Below are 26,746 nucleotides of genomic sequence, written 5' to 3'. Positions count from 1 at the left end.
GAAGCCTTAACATGAAACATTAACACTGTTTCTCTTTCCCTGATGCTACGCAACTTGCAGAGTTTTGGAAGCCTCACAGTTTTGATGCTATATTGTCCCTCTGTTTGGGAATACCGATGTATGAAAGTTGTAGAGGTTTTTTGAAGTTAACTGCTCTTTAAGGGTATGCTGATAGATTTTTTTTTAAATTGATAAACAATTGAGAATCAATTTTGCCGCTTGTGTAGCTAATTATTTAATAGTTGAAGGTATATTGACCAATGAATTTCTGCTTCAAGTGTTGTCTCTAAATAAACTTGTGAAGTGACAATATTAAATCTAAGTACACATTTCATTATTTTTAACAGGATATGATCTATTAAAGTTGGTAATTATTTCATTCTTGTCTTTAAATGTTTTTGTTTGTTTAACGATATGGTAGCCAAGAGGATAACCTATATAATAGAGATATCCCTCTCTTGATGGAAGTTCACAATCCAGCAAATAAAGGGCAAGAAATGTCTGTTCCTTAGCCTCTCAAATCTTAATCAGTCACACAAACTCTAAGAATCTGTAGCCTTCTGACAATTTAAGCGTGTGACTAGATGTTTCTTAAATGTTGTTAGGATTCCTGCATTATCCACCTAAAATAGTGTATTCCAGATTCCACCTACTTTATAGGAACCCCTCTAAATCTCTTGCCTCTCATCTTGTACTCATACCTTTTGCTTTAGACACCTTCCACCCCAAACTGAATTGCACCCCATAGTTTAAAATTCCTAATTGTGTCTGCTTCAAAGTCTCAATTATGAAGTATGCACATCCCTTCCAATTTAATTACTTTTTGTATTTGCAATTGATAAATTTTTGTTTGAATATTTTATTTTGAGAATTTTCAATCAACGTGCAAACAAAACGGAGAATAATCAAAAAGAAAAATATCAACAATATTAACAAAATAATACAAATATCGATCTGCATGTTGATATTCAAAAAAGGTGAGAAAAAAGTCAACATGTGATTCAGTTGTTATAAAGATAAAAATTACAATAATACTACAAAAATGCCAATCCAATATCCATGTTGAACCAAAAGAAGAAAAAAAAAATAGAGAAAAAAGAATAAAATAAGAGAAACCCTCCTACCCCCTCCCAAGAAACAAGAAGAAAATGTAAGAAAAGAGAACGATTAAGAAAAAGAAAAGATTGGCTTCATCTAGGATAAACCCCACTCCTATCAAGGGACAAATAATCTGACTTATCTAGGGTCCTCAGCGCTGTGAGCACCGGGAGGAAGAGACAGGAGGGGGGATTCATTAAAGATTTATTCCATTGTACCTTGGATATGAATTCCATATTCTTGAAAATACATCATACCTGTTTTGAGGTTATGGGTGATCTTCTACAGTGGAACAGAATTATGCTTTTTATATCTTCCAGTGGGCTAAACCTAGTTGGGAATCAGATTTCCAAGTAACAGCTATGCTTTTCCTGGCCACTGCTAATGCTTAACAAATTTTAATTGTTATTTTGACTGCCTCATTTTAGGTCTTCTAAATTCCCCAATAAAAATAATTTGGATGCCTGAGGATATTAAATTCCAGTAATTTTTTTTTCCAGTGGATTACCTAAATCTTTCCAGAAGGGCCTCACTTTAGGGCATGACTAGGTCAAAAACATTAGTCTGATATTTCCAATTTCAATTTATGTAACTTTTGTGGAGTAAGGTATAGCTAATGCAAAAAGTTACATTGCACCAGCTGATACCTTACACTAATTGTGTTAATCATGATGTCCTGACATAAGTTGGACCAGCAAAATGGATCAATTTCTATACCCAAATTGATTCCCACCTTTGTATTGATATATTATTTATTCTTAATTGTTAACTATAACCAAAGGTTTGCCTTCTGATACTAACATTCCTGCCTGTATCTTCTCTACAATGGTTGATGCTTGTTGCCATTAGTTCATCTTTGCTCCTATTCATGTTTGTTAATACTGCTGCATCCATGGAATTGAACCATTCTGACTTTTGTACATTGTTCTGCTGTTTCCACTACATCTTTTGTTGCTATACCTATTGAGTAATAACAGATTTAAAATATTTATTCCCAATCTGCTTGACTTACAAAATTTGCATACATTGTAAGATTAAGTACATTCTCATTAGCTTTGCTGAATTATTAAATTAACAGCTACTTTCTTAAATTAGATAAGGCTATAAGATGCTAGGTGATAAACAGCACCTTGATCTTTATTCCAAGTGCTCTATGGTGGATGGACCATAAAATGTATTGTTGGGATTTAATACTGCAATATCTATTTGCTCAATGGCACCAGGTTTCATTGTAACTTGGTCCTCATTGATCAATGAAACATCCTCAAAACAAGATTCTTTTTATTGTAACGATTCCTGCATTCTGCCTTTTGTCTTCTTTTCCACTTTCGTCTCCCTTCAGTATATCTCTGAATAAATTAGATTGTTCTGTGGTTGGTAAGGGAATGTCATAAATATTTGTAGTTGTGTTATTAAGAACTGTCTATTCACACATTTATAATATAGTACTCATTTTGTATAAAGCTGAAAAGTACATGAGGAAAGATGGTGGGAACTTTGTACAAGGTAATTTCTTTGGAGTTTGTATGCAGTAGGTTGATGTGTCTGCGTCGTTTCTCACATCTGGAAATGTTGTAAGGGGTGGCTTTGGTGAAATTAGCAAGTGTTTAATTGATGTAAAATATAATCATAGAAATCTTTGTTATCGATGGCTATCAAATTAACAGCTACTTTCTTAAATTAGATAAGGCTATTAAGATGCTAGGTGATAAACAGCACTTTGATCTTTATTCCAAATGCTCTCTGGTGGATGGACCATAAAATCTATTGTTGGGATTTAATACTGCAATATCTATTTTCTCAATGGCGCCAGGTTTCATTGTATCTCAGCTTATAAAGCTGCATTTCCCATGATAGGTAGTATCACTGCCATGAGCTATGTGGTGCCTTCAGGATATTCATCATGCAACAAATTGTGACCAACTTTTTTTGTTCATGCAACATTAATTTGAAGTAAATACTCTTTATTTTCTCCTGCAGTGAGTTTGACAGCAGTTCTAAACAGTTTGAATCAGATGTGCGATCTGGTTCTCAATCCCCGCAGTCAGTGGAAAGCGTGGCAATGGATAGTGGGACTGAATGCCTTTATGATTTGCCATCTGACCTACCAGATCTTGTGTTCTCTCTCTGCGGGGGACTAAGTGAAAATACTGAGATTTCCAAAGGTAAGATAAAAGACAGACCATGAAGTTGTAATGTTATTGAAGTGTTAGTGGAAAAATTCTTTACTTATTCTTACATTTTAAAGCAATTGACATGTCTTCTCTTCAACCATTTGCTCTGATGGTTAATATCTTCACATCAAATCTGAAATATTAAATATTTATTGTTGTGCAATAGCACACAAAAATTTGTTAACTTTTGTTTGCAGTAAAGGCACACAAAGAGGCATCACTAGCCTGGTATCCCCGTCAATAAGAGAAATAAAATAAAAAGTGAGTCCCTTCATAGACACCAAGTATTCGCAAATTAATTTCCTGCATTCCCATAACTAATGCAGCTGGACGGTCTCCAGTTCAATCCAACGGTGAATCTTAGCTCCTAGTTCCGAACCGCCCATAGAGTTAGAAAGCTGCTAACACCAGAGCCTTTCAGGGGGACTTTTTGTCATTGGCACTCTCACAAATCCCCATCCCAATACCTAGTTCTGGCAAGTCAGTCTCTAGCAGCCCGCAGTCTGGTGCAAGTCCAGCCTCCAAGCCCCTCACTGGACAGCTGCTGTGTTCATCTTTCCTGTTTGGTACTCTCCTAAGCTTCTTAGCGGTAAGGGCAGGGGGAGGAGTATTCTCTCACTCTGGTACCTTGTGCTGGATTGCTGATCCACCAGCGCCTGCGACCCAAATGGTCTGATGCCAAGTTGTTGAAAAATGGTCTATTTTGCCTAACCCTCTTCCTATGACTTTGTCATTATATCTTCTTTAAATTTAAGGGGTCATCAGAGAAGCATAGATCCTTTATTTTAATCTACACAAAATAATAATTTGATTAACATAACATTAAGTTTAACCATAAAGGTTGCTTGCCATTCCAGCTTATTTGACTTTCCTGTATGTTTTTTTTCTTAGTTCTGGCATTATTCTTTTGAACCTTTTCATTTATTCCCTTCCTATGAGTGGAAACAAATTGCATCAATCTGGATGTTATTATGACAACAGAATATGTCTTTAGTTAGGTTTCCTCATCCTTTGTCACTTCAAAGAGAAAAGCCCTAGTCTGTCAACCTTATTTCATATGACATGACTTCCTCTCCACCTTCTCCAAAGCATCTACATCCTTCCTGTAATGAGTTGACCAGAACTTAATGCAATACTCCAAATGTGGTGCTGCAAAATTATCTCATGACTCTTGAACTCCATCTTCCAACTAATGATAAGGCGCACACTATATGCCTTCTTAACTATCCTATAAACTTGCATGGCCACCTTCAAGGATCTATAGAGCTGGATCCCTCTGTTCCTCCACAATTTTTTTTAAACTTTATTTATTCGTTCAAAATACAGATAATAAGTAACATATATAACAATAAACAAAGCATGAACGTTATATTTTATATATATATTAAAAAAAAAAGAAAAAAAAAGGAAAGAAACCCCCCCCCTCCTCTTTCAGCCAACTCTCATAAGGAGGGCCATAAAGAAAAAAGAAAAAAATAAAGAAAAGTAAAGCATACATATTAAAATCTAGTCAATATAAATCAAAATGTAAATACTCTGAATATAACAACCACCTATTAATAAAAAAAACTATAGTTAACCGCGAAACATACGTAATTTTTGTCCATTATTAAACAATATTTCATCTCATTATGCCAAAAGCCTCAAATTTAATCATTTCAGGTAAAATCATATCTCTACCGAACATGTGTTTTACCAAAGATTGAACTTAATAAAAATACACTTACGCTTATTCGGACTGTTTAAATCCCGAACATTAAAAGTAGCAAACTTCAACTTTGACATATCCACTAATATTACTAAAAACTAATAATATCAATATATAAAGACTCAGATCAACGTAAATAAGCCCTCCAATAGGAGAAAAAGAAACCACAAATTAAAGTCTAAATAAAATGAAAATAAAAAAAGATAAAAAGAAGAAAAAAAAACCCAAAAAAAAACTACCAAAAGGTAGTAATCCCTAAACAAAAGTTGGGTGTAGATCACCCACCAGTGGCTGATGACTAGTAGAACATAGAGCAAATTTCTCCCTCCCCAGCCAATCAAAGAATAACAACAAGATATTATAATGACATAAAAAGAAAAAAGTTCCTCTATTCATCCAAGAAATTCCAGACTCGGCGACCCCATTTCAAGGAAACGGACTCTTTCCATTCCCATTTCTGCCGTTTCTTCCATTTCCAGAACAACCAAACTTTTCTTTAGGAGACAGTGGCGGGCTACGTCTTTGTCCTCTTACATCTGACAATGAGTCAGCAAAGCTCATTGCTTCACACTCATTCTCAAAAAAACAAGGTTGAAAGTCTCCACAAAACACCTTCAACACTGCCGGAGAGCGAAAAGTAGACTTATAACCTTTACACCACAAAACTTCTTTAACTGGATTAAATCGACGCCGACGCTGAATAACCTCTTGACTCAAATCAGGATAGAAAAAAACTCTACTATTCTGAATCATTAACGGAGCTTGTCGTTGTCTCGCGTTTTACACTGCTAAACGAAGTATCGTTTCTCTGTCCAAATAATTCAAACATCGAATTATCATGGGTCTCGGTGGTTGACCAGGCAGAGGTCTTCTTCTTAAGGCTCTATGAGCTCTTTCCAATACCAGACCTCCAGAGAAAAATTCCTGCCCCAGTATTTGTGGAATCCATTTGGTAAAAAAACGAAGATGATCTTGTTCTTCCATACCTTCTGGCAAACCAACAATCTTCACATTATTTCTTCTACTTTGATTCTCCAAATAATCTACTTTCCTCTCTAACCCCCTCTCACATTCTCACAATTCTTTCACAGATTTTTCCACCTCCAACACTTTTTCTGTATTAGAAGCCACTTGTTCTTGACATTTCAAAAAAGCAGCCTGAAATTGTTTAAAATCCTCACAAGATGCTTCCACACGTATTTTAACTGTATCCAGTTCCAAACTGAGTCTCTGAGACATTTCATTCAGCATAGGCTGAATGATAAGGCTTAGCTGTTTTCATTGTAATTCAGAAAAGCTCAGCCCTGCTTTCTCTTGCGTAGTGGCAGAACCAGGTAACTGCAGCTCCTGCTGCATCTCAACAACAGGCAGTTTAACAGTTTTACTGCGAGTCTGGACTCCCAGCGACGGCACCCCGAATTCCTCAGGGGGCCGACGCTGTTCTCCTCCCGCAACTTGTTGTTGCTTCAAAAACTCAGAAAAAAGACCAAAATATTCAGATTGGTGTATATCCTGGGGTATTTCAAGCAATGGAGTCGTCTTCTTGCGTGCCCCCTCCGTTAAAGTCGGCAGGCTGCCAGAATCAGGATCCACATTGGGGGCACACGCACCTTCCTTCTGAGAACGGGTAATTCCAGCGATGTCCTTCTCCTGGTGAGTAGTAGTCATTTTTTCAGCTCCCACAGGCAATCTCTGTGGTTTAGTCTTGAAAGAAAGCAAACCTGAAGTTGTAGCAGACTGTTTAGGCTCTAAATCTTCAACACTCCGAAAATGTAGTTTCTTCTGTACTTGAGGTTTAATCTTTTTACCATTAATAGCCATAACAATTCCTTGATACTTTAAGTTTTAAAAAATTTAAACCTGAAAACAAAGAGTTAAAAAACAGGTTCTTAAAAGTCTGGCCAGAGAGGTCGAGATTACATGTCTAGACTCTATGCCATTTTGCCACGCCCCCTCCACACTGTTAAGAATCCTGTCATTAACCACATGCTTCATCTTCAGGTTCAACCTTCCAAAGTCCTTCACTTCACACTTATCTGGATTGAACTTCAACTGCCACTTTTCTGCCAACTTTGCATCCTATGTATATTCTGTTGTAACCTATGATAACCTTCTAAACTTTCCACATCGTCAAGTTATATTAAAAAAATCACTGAGAGTGGGGGTCCCAGAACAGAATGTCATGAAACACCACTAGTCACTGACTTCCAAGCAGAATGCATTCCATCTACTGCTTTCATTTGCTTTCTATCGGCAAGCTGTCATGTGTCCAGAGGACCCCAAACCCCAGCAGCAATAGATATACACCACGACAAAGGGTTACTTAAACAAAAGTTGCTTTTAATTATCTGTGAACATGAAAATAGAATCAAATTTTAACTTATCTCTATTGACTTAACCTACTTAACCCCCTTCTAATCCTAAGCACTCGTGTGTAATGTGTGTGTACGTTCAGCAAAATTCTTTGGTTCACAGTGCAATCTCACTGGTTGCAGGCAATGCTTATACTGTGCACAGAAGTTAACATTAATAAAGTTCACCAGGCTTTGGTGCTTAACAGGTAAATGGTTACCACTCAGAAGGGTTCTTGTTGGTTTTCACAGAGAGAGTTTTTCTTGTTCCAGGACATCCACAACTGAGTCCTTTTTAATCAGCCACTCCAGTGTCGTGCTGATGAAACTTGCCCCCTTCAGGGTTCTCTAGATGATAACCTCTTTCTTTCAGGTCACCACAGAGTTATTTTCTGTTTCTCCTATTCCAAGTGAAACACCAGACAGCCAGTCTTCTCCTTTGACCAGGCCATCTTCCAAAGCTTGCCAGCTTGTCCCTCTGGAACCGATGTCTGTGTCTCTCCTCCCTCCCTCTCTCTCTCACCCCCTCCAACTCTGAGAGCAAAGCCTGTTATTTTTATCTCCTTTCTGCCTGCAAAGATCATATGACTTTCCAGACAGTAAATTCTGTTTTCCAGACAAAGCTGCCACTTTATGTTGTTACATTTATTGCCTTTTGCAAATAACAGTCCCTCATGAGTCTCTGAGCACTCTTGCAAAAGCTCCTGCAAAAATTCTGTGTTTTAGTGTTTGTGTGTGACCTGCTCTAACAAATCTTTCCCAATTTATCTCCCAAACATGTCTGTACACTCAGTCACAAAGCCAATTTTGAATCCAAGCAGCCATGACTCATGACTTTCTGAATGAGACTTCCATGGGGGACTGTTATAAGCCTAATGGACTCCAAAACCCAGCAGCAATGGATATTCACCAAGACAAATGGTTACTTAAACAAAAGTTGCTTTTAATTATCTTTAAACATGAAAACAGAATCACACTTTAACTTATCACTATTGACTTAACTTAACTAACCTAACTTAACCCCCTTCTAATTCTAAGTGCACGTGTATGTAATATGTGTGTAAGTTCAGAAAAGCTCTTTGGATCTCATTCTTCCAAGTTCACTGGTTGCAGGCAATTCTTATACTGTGCACAGAATTAAACATTTATAAAGTTCACCAGGCTTTGGTGCTTGAAAGGTAAAGGGTTACCGCTCAGGAAGGTTTTTGTCGGATTCCAGAGAGAGATTTGTTGTACGTTAACACCCACAATTTATTCCTTTTTTAATCAGCCACTTCACTGTCTTGCCAAAGAAACTTGCCCCCTCAGGATTCTCCAGATGGTAACCTCTTTCTTTCAGGACACCCCAGAGTGCCTTTTTGTTTCTCTTATTCCAACATTAGACACCCAGTCCTCTCCTCTTGCATGAACCATAAGGGCTTTGACCAGGCTGAACTAAGCACTCACAACCCGTCATTCATATGGGGTTTTCACAAGCTTGCCATCTTATCCTATTCCAGTCCCAGTTGCTGTTGCTGACTGTAAGACTATAGAACTGATCTCTGTCTCTCTCTCTCACTCTCTCAGAGAGAAAAAAACCTGTTTGACTCTCTGCTTGCAAAACCACATGACTCTCCTAGAACAGCAAGTTCCCCTCCAGACAATCTGCTGCTCTGACAAGCTCTTTCATCTGTTTTTTTTTTGTAAACAACAATCCATTAGTGAAGTCTCTTGGGCACTCTCCAAAGCTTTTGTAAAGACTGTTGGCCCCGACATGTCTAGCATGAGCAGAGCTCCAGTATTTTAAATTAGATCTGTTTTAAAGAGTTTGTATGTGACCTACACTAAAACACCTTTCCCAATTCATCTCCCAAAAAACATATCTATATATTCTGTCACAGGATCTTGTCAAACACCTTACTAAAATCCATATACACCACATCCACTGCCTTACTTTCATCAATTTCCTTTGTCACCTTTTGAAAAACTGAAATCGGGCTCATGCCCTGCCTCTCACAAAGCCAAAGTGACTATCCTAGAGAAGACTATGCTTCTTCAAATGCTCACAAATCGTAGTGCTAAGAATCCTCTCTAATAGCTTGGCCACTGCTGACATAAGACTCACTGATCTATAATTCCCAGGATTCTCCCTCAAAACAAGGGAACAATATTGTTATTCTCCAATCCTCCGGTACCTATCCTGTGGCCAGGGAGGATGCAAAGATCATCACCAATGTTCTAGCAATCTCTTCTCTCGCTTTCTCCATTCATTCCTGGTGACTTGTCTATTTGAATATTTTTAAGAAGATCCAGCACTTCCTCTTTCTTAATCTCAACACGCTCCACCACATTAGCCTGTTTGATACTGACCACACAATCACCAAGATCACTCTCCATGGTGAACACTGAAGCAAAGTATGCCTCTCACCTCCTCTGCCTCCAGATACATGTTGATCCCTATATCCCAAAATCAGTCCTACCCTCATTCTAGTAATTCTTTTGTTCTTCATGTACATGTAGAACGCCTTAGGGTTTTTCTTAAACCTACATCCCCAGGCCTTCTCGTACTCCCTTCCAACTCTCATAAGTCCTTTTTAAGATCTCTCCTGGCTGCCATAAAATTCTCATGAGCCTTTCCTGACTTTTACTTCTTAAATTTTGTGTATGCTTCCTTCATCCTGTCTTGTCAACCATGGCTCCTTTACTCTGTCATATTTTCCTTGTCTCACTGGGATAAACCTATCCAGGACTCCATGCATGTGGTCCCTCAATATTGTCCACATTTCTGCTATGCTTTTCCTTGACAATATCTGTTCCTAATTTACTCTCCTAAATTTCTGTCTTTTCCCATGATAATTAGCCCTCTCCCAATTAAATAGTTTACTATTCTGTCCAACTCCTATTCTTGCCTGTAGCAATGATGAAGGTCAGGGAGTTGTAGTCACTGTCTCTAAAATATTCATCCACCAAGTGGTCTGTCACCTGACCAGGTTCATTACCCAGTACAAGATCCAGAAGTTGTTCTGAAGTTGGCTTGTCCACATATTGTGTCAGGAATCCTTCTTGGACACAACTGACAAATTCTTCCCCATCTGAATCTTTTGCACAAAGGAGGTGCCAGTCAATATTAGGGACATTGACGTCTACCGTGGCAATGTTATTTTTGCATCTTTCCATAATCTGTCGACTTACCTGCACCTCAGTGTCCTGGGATTTGTTTGGGGGCCTATAGAATACTCTCAATAGAGTGACTTCCATCCATAATGACTCAGACAATTATCCACTACGTCCTCTCTGTAGCTGTTCTACATGATTAGAAATGCCACCCTCCCTCTTTTTTTCCTGAAGATTTGTTCTTCATGAAGCCAGTTTTCAATTATTCCTACAATTTTTATTAATTGAATCCCCCTTTACTGAGAAATTGGGAAAACAGCAGACTAACACAGCAGTAATCAGATTTAAAATGATGCAACATCAGTAACTTTGAAATTAGTTTTGAAAATTGATAAAAGGTTAAGTATACTCATTTGCCACTTTTCTTTAACACCTTGTTCAGTAACTTCCTTTCTAATGATGAATTCTTTGAGTTTGCCACAAGCATATAATGCATTGGTCTTTATTCCATATTATGCCCCAATAGAAAACACCTTTGCCCCTTGTGTGCACATGTTTCAATTCATCCAATTTCATGATTGTAGCACAAGATTTCATGATTTCAAAATGAAAAACTGCTTCAGTTTATTGAATAAAATGAATTTGGACATGTGTTATGCTCTAACAAAAGAGTTCACTGTGTTGGGTTCAGACCTCTCTATTGAAAACATTCTCTCTACATTGGTAATAACAGCAAATTTGTGAATTAATTGTCCTTTTCTTCATATTTTTATCATTTGGGTGATGTTAATAAATCACCAGACCTATGAAGATTTTTAAAAATTATGAAGCAGATAGTTAGCAGAGTCTATGGTTGTGGTGAGACCTGAATTTGTGATTTGAATCTTTGACGTGCTGAGTTTACAATTACAGCTAAACCATTTTGAATAAGTTATTTGAAATCTGGGTGTTCCAGTGCCTCAAGAAAATTGATTAGGAGAATTTCACCAAATGCTTTTGAGCAGTTCGTAGAGATTATCAAAAATTGAATTTGAAATGCTGTTTGAGAGAAAATAATGCAAATTGTAGTTCATGTATATTTCTTGTTTCGGATGGGTGGGGGATGTGAGACAAAAAAGATGATCATTTCAAGCACAAGTAATTCTTAAGTACCATCTTGCATTCTTTTGCAGAGAAATTTTTGCAACATGTTGTGACATATCATGAATTTGCTGAAAATCCTGGCATTATAGATGATCCTAATCTTGTTTTAAGAATTAATAACAGGTATGCTCTAATAATGTGTTTAAAAGCTTGTATGAAACAAATTTGTTTAGCAACAATTACGGATACATTGCTACAAATTTGATTTCTTTCCATTTTGTGTTCATGGAACAAGGTTTTATTAATTTTAAATCTTTAATACCGTAACAATTTCAGGTGTTTTATTTATAGATCATTGTTAATTTTGTTTCAACTGTTTTGTCTTCATACCCAACAGTTTGCTATCTTGGCTTGCATGTTAATCTTTTTGCTATTTTGTGAAAATGTGCCTATTTGATAACACTTATGATACTTTGGTAACATTAATTACAAAATTAAAACACTTCCAAATATTCTCAGCAACGCAATTGCTGATTATTCACCTCCCAATGCTACTTCTTTTCCTCTTCGCCATCCTCCCCACTTCCCAAAGCTGCTCAATAGACCTTGCTCAGTCCATTAAAACAAGCAGCTAGCAAGTTCAATGATAATAAAACTTTAATAAAAATCAAACTACCCCAGTAATTCACAGAATATTGAACATAACTGTTACAGAGGTTATGTTTACTATGCTGCTTTCCTGACTTATGGTTCATTGTAGCTGGGGTCCTGGGATATAGGCTCAGCAAATACCCATGGATTTGCCACAAGTAATTACATAAATTCATGGTCCTGAGTCACTGTTAGATGGATTTAACCCATCTAACACATGGGTGTTATTTATGTGGTGCATTTAAGTAACAAACGTTGTTATAGTTTCTGCAATGTCCAGCTGTCCATGGTTCACAAAAATTGTGTGACTCTCAATGATTGACCTTCATCTCCGGTTATTATTCCTACTACAACCAATGCAATGGTTATTTGTATTTTTCTCTGTAGGATGTGTAGTGCAAGTGATTTTATTTTTTTCTGGAATTTATATGAAGTATGTCATTGTGCAGGTACTATAACTGGACATTGGCTGCTCCCATGATTCTTAGTATGCAGGCTTTCCAAAAATGCCTACCCAAGGTAAAAAAAAAAAAGAACAATTTGCATTTCATTTTTGAGAATATTTAATGTGCTGTTTTCTTCAAATGAAACAATTGTAATCAATTATATAATAACTTATTTTGTTAAGAATGAACTAAAGAAGCATTTAACAACCTTTTTCATTTCTGTATAAAATCTTTGGTTGCCATTGTATGTATAGATTTTTGGGCTATTTGGAATTTTACACTGAGAAGACATTTTCCCTTGGTGGATTCGAGTGGGGAGCAGAACACTATACTAGTTAAGCATGGTGCTTGCATCAATTGTTAAAGATTGCTCAATTCTTCGAAGGTTAAGAATAGAATGCTACTTCACCCATCACAGTCTTCAATGCGTCCCTTCCTCATTTCCACATGCAAATATTTTCTGAATTGTAACTCACCTTTTCACTTTTTAAAATTTCTGGCATCTGCAGTTAGTTAGTACTTTTCTGACTTTAACTTTTCCCTTGATTGATTTTTAAAAAAATTGTCAGTAAATTTATACATTCTGATTTACAACTAATGAATTGTAATTTTCCTAATTTATGTTATTTGAAAGCTTATTCAGTTGCCTTTTGAGAGGATTCTAATGTCTGAAGTATTGAATTGTGAATCTCCAGTACCCTCGCCTTGTCTTTTCCACAAATTCTGGAGTAGTGTTCTTACATAATATTCTTACTGAATGTTTTTCTTACATTCATTATACCTGGATTATTTTTAAAAAAAAACCTTTTGTGGATTAGTGTGGAGATTAAGAGGATCAGAATTAGGCTATTCATCCCGTTGAGTCTTTTCCACCATTCAAATCAGAGCTGATGTATTTTCCTTTCAACCCCATTTTCCTGGCTTCTCCCCATTACCTTTCATTATTCAAGAACTGCTTTAAATATACCCAATGACTTGGCCTCTACAGCCATCTGTGGCAATAAATTTCACAGATGTACCACCATCTAAAGAAATTTTTCCTTATCTCTGATCTAATGGGACATCCTTTTATTCTGAGACTAAGACCTTTGGCCCTAGACTTTCCCACTACTACAAACCTTTTCTCCACATCCATTCTATATAGTCCTTTCAATATTTGGAATGTTTCAATAAGATACTCCCGTAGTCTTCTAAACTCCAGCAAGTACAGGACAATAGCCATAATATGCTCCTCCTATGTTAAGCCTTTCATCTCTGGAATCATTCCCGTAAACCTTTGAATCCTCTTTAATGGCAGTCTATTGTTCAAAACTGCTCACAAAACTCCAAATGTGGTCTGAACAATACTTGTAAAGCTTCAGCATTACATTGTTGCCTCTTGAAATGAATACCAACATTGCATTTGCCTTCCTTACTACTGACTCAAGTTATCCTTTAGGGAATCCTGCACTAGGACTCCTAAGTTGCTTTGGACCTTGACTTGCTGCATTATCTCTCCATTTAGAAAATAGTTATTCTTTATTCATTCTACCAAAGTGAACGTCCATACGCTTCCCTATGCTGTATTCCATCTGCCACTTTGCTCATTTTCTCAACATCCATCTCTCTGAAGTCTATTTCCTCATCACTACCTACCCTTTCACCTACCTTCATATAATCCGAAACTTGGCCACATTATGTCATCTAAATTATTTACAAAGGGAATGAAAAGTAGCAGACCCAACACTGTCCCTTGTGGAACATCATTATTCACCAGCATCCAGCCAGAAAAGGCCCCCTTCATTCGTACTCTGATCTTTTACAATCAACTCTCCATGCTAATAATACCTTTTCCATAATACCATGGGCATCTATCTTGTTCAACAGCCTTATGCACAGTACCTTGTTAAAAGCATTTTGAAAAGCTAGGTCAACAACATCCATTGACCCTCCTTTGTCCTGCTCATGATTTCTTCAAAGAATTCCCATAGATTTGTCAGACAGGATCTCTCCTCTGAAAGAAACGATGCTGACTTCAGCTTATTTTATCTTGTGCTTTCAAGTAGCCTGAACCCTCATCTTTAATATTGGACTCTAGAATCTTGCAAACCACTGAAGTTGGGCTTCCTGGCCTATAATTTTCTGTCTTTTTTTTCCTCTCTTCCTGAAAGAGTGGAGTGACCTTCTGCAATTTTCCAGTCCTCTGGAACCATTCCCAACTAGCGATACTTGAAAGATCACTATTAATGTATTTACAATCTCATTAGCTACCTCTTTCAGAATGTTGGGGTATAGCCTATCTCATCGAGGTGACACCCATCTTCAGCTTCTGAAGCATATTCCTCTTAGAAGTAGCATCTGCCCCTTGACTCTCTCAATTTTCTGGCATGCCACTGGTATCTTCTGTTGTGAAGACTGAGGCAAATACCTATTCAGTTCATTCACCATTTCCTGTTCCCTTTTACCACTTCTCCAGTGGTCTGCTGTCCGCTTTTCTCTTTATATATTTGAAAAAACTTTTGGTGTCTGTTGGTTTTTAAAAGCTACCCCAATCCTCTGGGTTTCCTGCTAATTTTTACAAAATCGTATGCCCTCTCTTTTACTGTTATGCTGTTTTTGATTTCCCTTGTCAGCCTCAGTTACCCTCCCTTTAGAATGCTTCTTCAGGATGAAATAATCCTGGTTGAATTATTACCAGAAACTCTTGCCATTGGTGCTGTACCATTTTCCCTACCTGGGTATTCTTCCAATCAACTTTGGCCAACTCCTCTATCATTTCTCCATAGTTACCTTTACTCAGTTGTAATACCAAAATGTCCAGTTTTATCTTCTTCCTCTCAAACTGAAGGGTGAATTCTACCATTTTGTGATCACTGTCTCTTTTTGGTTCTTTTACTTTAAACTCCCTCATCAAATCTGGTTTATTGAACAGCACCATAAAATGCAAATCAGTCTGTATTAAGTAAACATTTTCTAAACGAAAAGAAATAAAAAGTGATCAGTGTTCAAAGAGATAAATGGATAATATTTAAACTCCTATAGCAATTGATTTATATCAAGAAAATTCACATGTACCCACATTGATTCTGCACTTGTAGAAAACGATTGATGACTGGGTGAAAGTGAAGATGCCAAAGAAGTCTGGAAGGTGGTGGTTCTGGCGCAAGAAGGATAGTACTGTCAAACAGGTATATTTAGTTTAACCTGTTCCATCATGGACAGAAGAACGCAAGTTTAAGAGTGTTTAATTACCTTAATTGCGGCTGAGTGATAAATGTGCAGTATTACGCAGATAAAAGAATTAATTATAACACCTTTCAGCAGTTAATCTGATCTTTAGAACCAGAGTGACAAAGAATCAATTAATTGCCTTTCTACCCAACAATAACATGTGCCCATGGATTGTTTGCTTCTGAAGTCATTTTTAAACATGCAAAACATCTCCATGAAACATATCTTTTACCTTTGATTTTTTTTTAATGGGTACACTCTTTAAAGATCATGTTTGGACATTGATTGTGTTTGTTGATGATGGTTGATAATGCTTGGACTAATCCTATACAGCTATTCCATTATTAACCAATGTTCAATTTATGAAATATGGCTACAGTGGTATTGACTCTAGGCCACACCTTCACTTTGAAGCTATTTTTCATTATGAAAAATAATGTGGTGCAGTGAATGAATTCCAATGCGTTTTAACAGCCTTTTTGATTTATAAAGTTTAGTTTAACAGAACAGTTCTATGCTATCAACACCCTTTTGTAAATCAAGGAATGGCTATGTAATTGTTGGGATGTGGGGCATGTTTTACATTTGATGGCAGATGACTGGTACTGATCATGCTGTGTAATGATTTTCCAAGCAATGGTTAAGATTTTTCTAAGTAATGGTGGTATCCCCTCTGTGTTGGAAAGCACAGAATTTTAATATAAACACGCCCTATTGTAGAAATCCTAAATTTTTGAAGAATTTTGCTGTGGTTGATCTCTGATGGAGTTCCCCAAGCAATTCCCAGCAACAGAGGGTGAAAACCTTCCAGTTCCTGGGAATGCACATTACTGGAGAAACTCTCCTGGAACCAGCACATTGAGGCAACTGTGAAAAGGCACAACAGCACCTCGACTTTCTAAAGAGCCTGAAGAGATTTAACATGTTGTAGAATAGTCTATTGAACCTCTACACATACATTGCGGAAAGTATACAGGCAGGTGACATCAGGGCCTAGTTTGGAAGCTTGAGTGACAAGCAACACAGAAAGCTACAAAAATGGTCAAACCCTATCCAAGTCCCTCATGAGGATCAACTTCCTGTCCATTGGAGATATCTATGTGAGATGGTACCTCAAATGATCCCCATCACTTTGGTCACAATCACTTCACACAGCTACCTTCAGGCAGAAGGCACAGAAGCCTAACCAGCACCTTGAGGTTCAAGAACAATTTATTCCCTCCCACACCGATTGATCTCAGACTCTTGAACCTCTTTGTTACGGATGAGAGGTTTTTCCTGCGCTGCTTTCCTCCAGATCTTCACCCATATAGCCTGCCAGTGACTTTAGCTGGTCAGAACTACCAGTGATTGTTTATCCTATGACGTACATGCAATTACTGGGAACATGAGCTGAGCATGCTGTTGAAATAATGTTCAGTTCTCTACAATATGATTGTTCCTTGGCTATTTGTAGCTAGTCATGCCAGGTCCACAAGAAATTGCAGTAAAGTCCAGATGGAAACGGGGTTTTTTAACATGTTCTTTCCAGGTGGCTCTTGTGATTACCCTTGCTGCAATATCCGGGAGATTACAGTGTAAGCCATTTAAGTTTCTAATCTCTGTTACACAGCTGGGGTTTACTTTCAGATACAAGCAAGCTCCATTTTGATAATGGGAGTGCTCCCAGAATTCTGATAACATACTAAATATTACAATTTTAAAATCTGTTGTTTTATGTATTTTATGCTAACAATGATGTTACTCAATATATTACACTAAAATCCCCATTTTCCAGCACCTATGGGGACCACTGATACGGAAATGCGAATTTTCCAGTTGACTGAGACTCACTCTTACAATGCCTAACTAATACTCCTGCATTAAGAATACACTGTTTAAAAGACACTGCAAAGTAATCTGACAAAAAAAAAATCAGTATTGTACTCTTTAATTACATAAAGTTCACTTTAATCAAGTAATTCCCATAGCTTCCAAAATTTAAATTCGAATCCTGGTCACTGGCAGTGAACAGTGTTGCACTAGCCACTACGCTAACTGTGCCACCATCACAATTAAATCCCCTCCCCCAAGTTTACAGATAAAGCTTTGCTAATATACCTAATACTAATAAAGATATAAACTCTTACTAGGCAGGGTTAGGGACACACTTTGGAAGAGTCATGGTGTGTGGCATCAACCGGCTCTTCATCCTGGTGTCCCAGTCAGACCCTCAGCACAGCCTGACTTACCTCCACACCAGTGTCCCAGTCAGACTTTCAGTGCACCTTCCCCGCATTGACAGCCCGACTCACCTCGACGCTGGTGTCCTTCTCAGGCCCTCAGTGCAACCCGACTCACCTCTACACTGGTGTCCTTCTCAGCCCCTCAGTGCAACCCGACTCACCTCTACGCTGATGTTCTTCTCAAGCCCTCAGTGCAACCCGACTCACCACTACGCTGGTGTCCTCAGCCCCTCAGTGCAACCTGACTCACATCTACGCTGGTGTCCTTCTCAGGCCCTCAGTGCAACCCGATTCACCTCCACACCAATATTCAGTCAAGCCCTCGGTACCCCTGCCTTGAAATTCTGACCCCATTTGCAAGAGCTGAAACAGCATTGCACGAGCCAACTGTTTCATTGCGAACCGTGCCATAATTGAAACCCCTCTCGCCCAAGTTTCAGAATAAGCATTACAAATATACATAATAATATACTAATAAAGATAGAGTCTTGCCAGGCAAGGGAGACACTTTGGGAGAGTTGCCCCAGTGGTGAGCAGCACTGGCTGGTTCTTCATCCTGGGCTCCACCATTTTACTCAAACAACTTTATTGAAACCTTATTTAAACAGTTGCTGTAGGCGGGGCATGACCGGGGCACTCCGCTTGCTGAATGTTTGCTCCTAATAAGCACTCTTCATGTGCCTGTTGCTTTGGAGAACATTTACTTTGGCAATTTAAACTTTTTATTTAAAACTGTATTCATAATATCTATCTATTTATTTATTTTGCCAGTTGTTTGAGTTTCCAGATAATTGAATGCTGGATAATGGGGATTTTACAGTATTTGGTGTACCCACCCTGGCCACTTGTGGGGGCGGGGGGGAGGGGGGGGAAGCAACATTTGGCTAAATCTCTTTTAAATAGGTTGAGCTGATTTGTACAAATTCTGAATAATCCCTATAATAGCTGTTTTTTAATGAATTGGCAGCCTGAAGCAAAAGAAGAAAAACTGAATGAAACAAACAAAGCTGATCAAAACCAAAATGCTGTCACCAGCAGGTAAATTTCGACATATTTTAGAAACGATCTCAAAGTTTACTATTGCAGAACTTCATGGTCTTACATTTGTATCTTTGATTTTTTTTGTTGAAATTTATAACTTTTATTGGAATTTGTATGGTATGTGTAAAAGAAAGTTGTTGTTAATGTGAATGTGGAGATGGTTCTTCTCTTGCAATGGAAAAGCTTCCCTGGATCTGTATTTAGCCAGAAACACTGAACAATGCTGTGCTATCCCTTTACCAACCAAGCTGAAATGTGCTAAATTGGGAACCTTTCCAATTTGGCTCAGTACTACTTAGTCCTATGTCTAATAGTCATTGATGCAGTGCAATTTAAATTGTCACTCTATCTGTTTAACAATACAGTAGTCCGTTTCCCCCCCACCCCCCATCTCATCCACAGGGGAAATGTTCCAAGACCCCCTCAGTGGATGCCTGAAACCGCGGATAGTACCAAACCCTATACAGGGTATACTCTGCTTAACAACCATGATATGTTCTGTGAAATTGGGCGCTATGAGATGTGGGCATTGTGCAAACACCATATTATATACTTAGCAAAGCTAAGGGTCAGTATGGGGACTGACACGGAGCTATGGGCAGAGAGTGGGGCAGTGAAATCAGTGTGGGGACCGACATGAAGCTGTGGGAAGGGAGTGGGGCAGTGGGATCAGTAGAGGGACTGATACGGGGCTGTGGGGAGAGAGTGTGGCATTCGGATTAGTTGGGACTGAAACAGGGCTGTGGGAAGAAAGTGGCTCTTTCTGCTCAGTTTCGGACCATGGGTCACTGAAACCATGGAAAGCGAAACCACAAATACAGAAGAATAAAGATATTATAGCTCTTAATTGTTGCCATTTATCAATGCCAGGACAAAATTCAGAGAGTTATATAAATGTGTGGTTCAACCAAGACTCTGGGTTTTTATTCCTTCAGATTTTAATTATAGGAGATTTCTTAGTATCTGATCTTTCTATTCATTTTCTTTTTTTCTCATTCCCCTTATTTTCACTGAATTATCTTGTCCCTTGAACATTGTTGGGTCCCTCTTATTTTGCATCATGTGATTTTGCACTAAATTAATTATTCTGTCAAGAACTTGCTGATTCAGAGACTATTTACTGTGAGATGGAGTTGTTAACCCTTTGGACTCTGTTTTCAGGCACATATAATCCTTGTTCACATTTTTCAAGACTGCTTTTATACCCAACCACCAGCTTGTACTGTAGCTTACCCATGGACCCAGTCAGGATAATATATTATTAAAGGTTAAAAATGGCCAGAGTCCAAAGGGTTAATCTGGAGTACCAGGTTTCATGTAGATAATTTCTAATAATTGTAAATTCTAGTGTGGAACCGTTAGCAAATTTGTGGCATTTAATGAATAACTCAGCAGGTCAAACAGTGTCCTTTATGTAGCAATGGTAGAAATACATAACCAATGTTTCGAGCTTGAGCCCTTCATCAAAGTATGAGAGAATGCCGTCAGATGTCCAAGCATGGGGGGAAGGGGATCTGGCAAAGACAGGACGTGATAGGTAGATGAAGGGAGGGAGGAGACCGCAGCAATGAGGGGGAGGAGGGATGGCTGGGTAGATGAGGGGGAAGGAAGGGGAGAACTAGAAAGACAGGAAAGGGGAGGGGAAAGAAAAGGCAAGCAAGTTTAGCAAAAAGCAGAGAAACCAGTGTTAATGCCATTTGGCTGTAGAATGACCAGAGAGAAGAGAAGGTGTTGTTCTTCCAATATGAGGGTGGTCAGAGTAGAATAGTGCAGAAGGCCAAAGATAGACGCGAGTCTGGGAATAGGACTCAGAATTGAATGGTGAGTGACTAGGAGGTCACTGTGGTTGCTGACGGAAAGGAGGTGCTCAGCAAAGCGATTTCCCCCAATCTGCAATCGAGCTTTCCGATGTAGAGAATGCCACAAAAGGAGCACCAGGTGTAGAAAGTCCTGAGGATATACAAGTGAAGTGTTGCTTCACTTGAAAAGCCTGCCATGGTGAGTGAGGAGATGTGGGCGCAATTATTGCACCTCCTGCAGCCACAGGGGAATGTGCCGAGGTGGCGCGATAGGTGGGGAGGGATGCATGCATGAGGGAATCACAGAGGGAGTGGACCTTGTAGAAGGCCGGGAAGGGAGGATTCCGGCAGATAATGTGTTGGATGCAGAGGGTGGTAGGTGAGGATGAGGGGTATTCTCTACATCGGAGAGACCAGTCCCAGATTGGGTGATCACTTTGCTGAGCACCTCCTCTCCATCCGCAACCACAGTGACCTCCCAGTAGTTCACCATTTCAATTCTGAGTTGTGCTCCCAGACTCGCATATCTGACAATGGCCTTTTGCACTATTCCACCCTGACCCCTCTCAGATTAGAAGAACATCTTCCATATGGACACACTCCAGCCAACTGGCATTAACATTGATTTCTCTGCTTTCTGCTAAACTTGCCTTTTCTTTCCCCTCCCCTGTTCCTGTCTTTCTCATTCTCCCCTCCCTTCCCCCTCATTGCTGCTGTCCCCTCCCACCCCTCATCCACCTACCATCTCTGGCCTTTGCCACCCCACCTTATCCTTTTTCTCAGATGCCTGCCAACATTCCCTCATACCTCAATGAAGGGCTCAAGACCAAAATGTTGGTTTTGTATTTCTACCTATGCCACATAAAGAACACTTTTTGACCTGCTGAACTTCTTCAGCATTTTGGTTTTTTTTTTCACTTCAACCACTGTGACTACAGATTTTCGTGATTCACTTTCGTAATGCACAGCTGATCTTCATATGATGTCAGTCTCAAATCTTAAGCCATAAATTAAAGGAGTTTTCTGCAGGAGCAATCAAGTATCTCACTTAATACCATGCATGCATTTCATACCATTGCATGTAGAAAATTTTGTAATTTCTCTATACAAATGTGCTGCACAGAAAGGTCTATGAATCATGGAATAAACATTTAGATCAATGGTTCTCAACCTTCCCTTTCCACTCACATCCAACCTTAAGCAATCCTTTACTAATCACAGATCACCAATGGCATAGGGATTACTTAAAGTGGGATGTGAGTGGAAAGAAAAAGGTTGAGAACCACTGATTTAGATGTTATTTAGCACTGCATAGGATCCAAAACAAACATGCAATAATTATTTTTGTATAATTCGTTGGGAAAACTGGTTTTATCTGTTTAAAAAGTGATAAACAATGTTTTGATCCTGGTACTCAGTACAGGCACAAGGAACTCAACGCATTTTGTAATTTTATGAAAGTGGGGGGGGGTGGTTTAACAAGTTTAATTTCTCAAGTTTGATCCACATAACTTGTATTTTGAAAATTAACCAAGATGCATCTGTTGATTGTATCAACTTTTGTTGTACAAATTGGGGGGAAAAATGGTTTATTGTAGCGGCAGCTACACTGCTACTGAAAGAGTGAGTAGAACTGATTTATTGCAGGCTGCTGGGCTGGACTTATACTCCCAGCTTGGACCTGGCTGAGAACCGCGTTGGGGGGCGCTGACATCACCCAGGCATCACGTGGTCCCACAGCGCAGGCTTCTGAGCCCTGTGCTGAGAAGGAGAAACCCCAACAGTGCCATTTTGGCCGGCTGCCTCACCGCGTGGATTACATGCAGGGCCGGTTCGCCTGCCTCACCACACAGCCCCCCCCCCCCCCCCCAGAACCGGTACCAATGTCCTTTTTAGCTAGGTGCCCTCGCTTCTTGGGCTGGGCCACAATCACTGGTTCAGTGGGGTTGAGGTGCACTGGCTTCGGCCTGTCCACAGTAAACAATTCCCGCCTGCCGCCGATGTCCACCCTGAATGCTGGACAACCTTGTATGGCCCCTCGTAAGGTCTCTGCGAGGTGCCGCGGGCGGGCCCCGCTGAATAAAAATGTACTCTGCAGAAAGCAGCTCGCTGGGGATGTGAGATGGCCATGTGCCATGTCTGGGCGGCGGTGGGGGTGCGAAGGAGTCCAAGCGGGCCCGGAGGTGTGGAAGCAGCTCGTGTGGCGACCGCTGGGGGTTGTGAGGCGCATTGATGAACTCACCAGGAAATGCCAGCAGTACACCGTAGACCAGCTGTCTGAGTCCCGCAGGTAGAGGAGGCTGTGTCCTTGGCCAGCCCCCGCAGCCATTAACAGCGGCCGGCCTGCTTGTTTCCCTGGAACAAGCAGGGGTGATGACACTTCCGAGCCTTGGCTCCCCAGTGCTGGTGGTAGAAGCAGAGGCCTGGAGCGGATGCCGTGTCCCGGGTTATGCTCTTGGTGGCTCCTGTAGGGGCCGGATGCTCTACCGCAGCGCTAGGGGCGGGCTTGGCGTGGTCATGCCCGAACCTTGTGACCTGCTGGACTGCCGAGCCCTCCGGGAATCGCTCGAGCCATAGCTCTTGGGCCTTCTGACTAAATATGCAATATTATGTTACATATGTTACATATGTAATATGTAACATTATCTTACTAAATGTGTAATCAGTTATGCAATCTTTACTTTTACCCATATGTCAATTGTGACACTATTTCTGAATTGGATTAGTATGTGGGTAATTTTAAAATGGTGAGTGACATTTCCCTCTGCTCTAACTCTTGATTAGATCGATGGAGGAGGATTCTTCTACTGATGATGACTCAACTCAACTAAATGAACCAACAACAAATGATCCAAAACACTCTGATAACCCTAATCAGGGATATTCTGTCTCCTACAGGAAGTCTCTAAGGTTGACAACAAAACAAATTGTAAGAACATTTTCCATGATATTGCTTCATTCAAATTGTAATTGTAACTTTTTTTTAGTAAATGGGTAGTTCTCCTTTATTATTATGTTAATTGTCTCATTTGCAGATAGAATTTCAGAGAATTTGTTAAATCACTAACTGATGTTGAATCCAATTTTTATAATTTCTCAACCCAATTTGCTCAAATACAGATATCTGCAATAGAGAACCTAGAACACTTCTGAAATCTGTTTCAAACTTAAACCAGTTTGTATTTTTGAACCAATGCTTAACATAGCTCAAACAGATACACCAAAGGTGTATAAAAACTGAAGTAAGACTTCCAAGTGCAGAAGTATGTTTATTCTCTACCCAATTTTAAAATGAATTCTCCACTTTAGGAAAGGTGTTCAATTTGTGTCAAAATGGTACTGAGTGTGCTTGAGCCTTCTAGGAAAGGTAGGGACTTCCAATTTTAAAACAAAGCCGCTAACTTATAGTCATAGAGTCACACAGTGCAGAAACAGGCCCTTCAGCTCAAATTGTCCAACACAACCAAAATAATCCCAACCACACTAATACCACATGCCTGCTGTTCAGAAAAATAGAGCATGTTTTTTTTTGTTCTGAAACCTTTTTTTCCTCTAGCTATGACTGGTGACTTGATGGTAGTGCAATGACATTTGAGAATGAATTTGAACCAAAATAAGTAGAGAGCTTTTGTTTGAAGTCATTCTTTTTCTTCTTTTGTGCATGTATCCCAAAGGCAAGTCTTAAACTGAAAGAGGGGCCAAATGATGCAGTCTTTAGTATAACAACACAGTATCAAGGTACCTGTCGCTGTGAAGGAACAATATACCTCTGGAACTGGAATGATAAAGTCATCATATCTGATATTGATGGAACCATAACCAAGTAGGTTGTGTAAAAATCAAAGTACAAATATTTTAGCAGGTTTTTTTTTTTCAATAAATGCATAGGAAGCACTTTCGTGTCACATTGATTAAAGCAAACCTGTACGATGATATCTTTGAACCTTGTCATTTATGTAGGTTATTGCTACTTGCATGCATGATGCTGTATAATGTAATGTAATTTGCTGCATAATTTAAGAAAAAAACTATCTGTATTTTTTTCCAGTGTCTTATCATTAAGAACCATGAAGGTTAAAATTATGATGGTTGTATTTTTAAAACTGAAATATATGTGCTTCTCTCACTGTTTCCTAAATTGGTTGTTTAACTCCTGTATTACGAGGCTATTTTCCTAAAGGCACAATGCCATTTGTAAACTGATTTATTTCCTGCACCTTTTTCTCTTTTAAAAAAAATCTTTTGAGCTATACTTTGTCCTTTGATCTGTACTTTGAACTTTTTTATTAGCCCAATTGCACTCTGTAGCATTCCTTGATTCTTATATGATCCAGCCTTCTGTTTTGCTTCATTGTCTTTTTCCAGTGTCCATATCCTTTTGAATCATTATGTAACGACTCTGAACAGCTTCTTACAGTGACGTTTTAAGTTTCTGCTCAACAGGACCAGGATTAACAAAGGTCATCTAATTTATAAATCTGTTTCTACTTTCTCCTTTATTACTTTCATGAGTTCTTAAAAATTGTGTGTATGAGTGCAGTCTTTTGAACCTACCCTCAGTCCTTCTGTTGAGTACTGAGTGCCATAAATTTCTGGAATGTTTGATCCTTTGATGGTGATCCCCACTGGAAATTTCATGGAGTGCATATGCTGAGACTGTTTAGCACCTCAAACCTCTTTCATTGTGAAGTTAAGACTGATACCAAAACATCTGTTAACAAAAATCCATCAACTGTCAGACTTAAAATGAATTGACTTGTGTCGCTCTTGCAGAATATAGCACAATACAGGCCCTTTAGCCGATCTATATAAGCCTAGTCAACAAACTAAATTTTCCCTACCTCACACCCATAATCCTCTATTTTTCTTGTATCCATACACCAGTCTCCTTAACTACTTCTGGCAACTCATTCCAGACCTTTTACAATTGTCCTCTGGTGTTTGCTCGTCTCATTTTAGGAAAAAGATGCTGGCTGTCCACTGTCTACCCTATCTATGTCTATCATAATCTTCTGCAGGAGCAGCATAATTTCTATCCTGGCACATTCCAGACCTTCCGATACAAAGACTACCCTTCTATTAGCCTTTTGAAAACACTTCAACTTTAATCAGTCAGGTGCCTACATCACTGCATCCGCCCAGCTTCTTGGGGTAGAGCAGACCAGTACCTGTTGAATGCAAGCAGTAGTGTGCACCCATTGACAAATAATTAACATTTTTTTTTTCAGAAATCTTATTCTATCCAGAGAGTTTCTTGCATTAGACTCATAAACGTTCATTACATAGAATAACCTTGGAACGTGTTTTTAAGGGTGCATCAATCTTTAGGTTATAATATTAAGTGCTTATTTGCTTACCTTTTTAGTATTCAAATATGCTGTCTTTCATATCAACATCAAACGATTTTAACTTCCATTAACATTGTACTTTATTTATGACAAAGCTATTTATGATCACCAAATAACCTATTTGTAGTCTTTCAAATATTTCTTTGAAGTTTGTCTGCTGCAGGTAGTTATAATTTTTCTTGTAGGTCTGATGCTTTGGGGCAGATCCTTCCTCAATTGGGCAAAGACTGGACTCATCCAGGAATCGCCAAACTTTATCATAAGATACATGAGTAAGTATCTGGAGGTCATATTTCAGAAAAACAGAAGCCAAACAAAAAGTTCAATTCACCTTTATATGTTGCAAAAAATTCGGATGGCTCAAGGATTGGGTCGGTCTCGATTTTCCAGATTCTTGGCTAGTACTTTTAAAATTAAAATTTAAGGAGGAATAAAAATGTTGATAGTTTATTCATTAGCAATTACAGCTTGCTTTATGTATTAAAACAAGCTGCAAGGAGTAATTTAGGAAAGGCAGAC

The 26,746-nt window shown here is 38.9% G+C and overlaps 1 protein-coding gene across 6 annotated transcripts in view; it reads left to right on the top strand.

Moving 5' to 3' along the window:
* Nucleotides 1–26,746, top strand: part of lpin2 (lipin 2) — a 160,138-nt gene that overhangs the window by 121,585 nt on the left and 11,807 nt on the right. For all 6 annotated transcript variants that reach the window (XM_069921744.1, XM_069921746.1, XM_069921747.1 and 3 more), the window contains 8 exons: nucleotides 3,079–3,263; nucleotides 11,597–11,690; nucleotides 12,608–12,677; nucleotides 15,682–15,771; nucleotides 19,007–19,077; nucleotides 23,664–23,808; nucleotides 24,554–24,702; nucleotides 26,413–26,499. In XM_069921744.1, coding sequence (XP_069777845.1) covers nucleotides 3,079–3,263; nucleotides 11,597–11,690; nucleotides 12,608–12,677; nucleotides 15,682–15,771; nucleotides 19,007–19,077; nucleotides 23,664–23,808; nucleotides 24,554–24,702; nucleotides 26,413–26,499 — 891 coding nt within the window. The remainder of the gene's footprint in view (nucleotides 1–3,078; nucleotides 3,264–11,596; nucleotides 11,691–12,607; nucleotides 12,678–15,681; nucleotides 15,772–19,006; nucleotides 19,078–23,663; nucleotides 23,809–24,553; nucleotides 24,703–26,412; nucleotides 26,500–26,746) is intronic.

The sequence above is a fragment of the Narcine bancroftii genome, chromosome 2, assembly GCF_036971445.1.
Source record: "Narcine bancroftii isolate sNarBan1 chromosome 2, sNarBan1.hap1, whole genome shotgun sequence".
Lineage (NCBI taxonomy): Eukaryota > Metazoa > Chordata > Chondrichthyes > Torpediniformes > Narcinidae > Narcine > Narcine bancroftii.
Note: the sequence above shows the minus strand (reverse complement) of the source record. Positions and strands in the feature narration are given on the sequence as shown.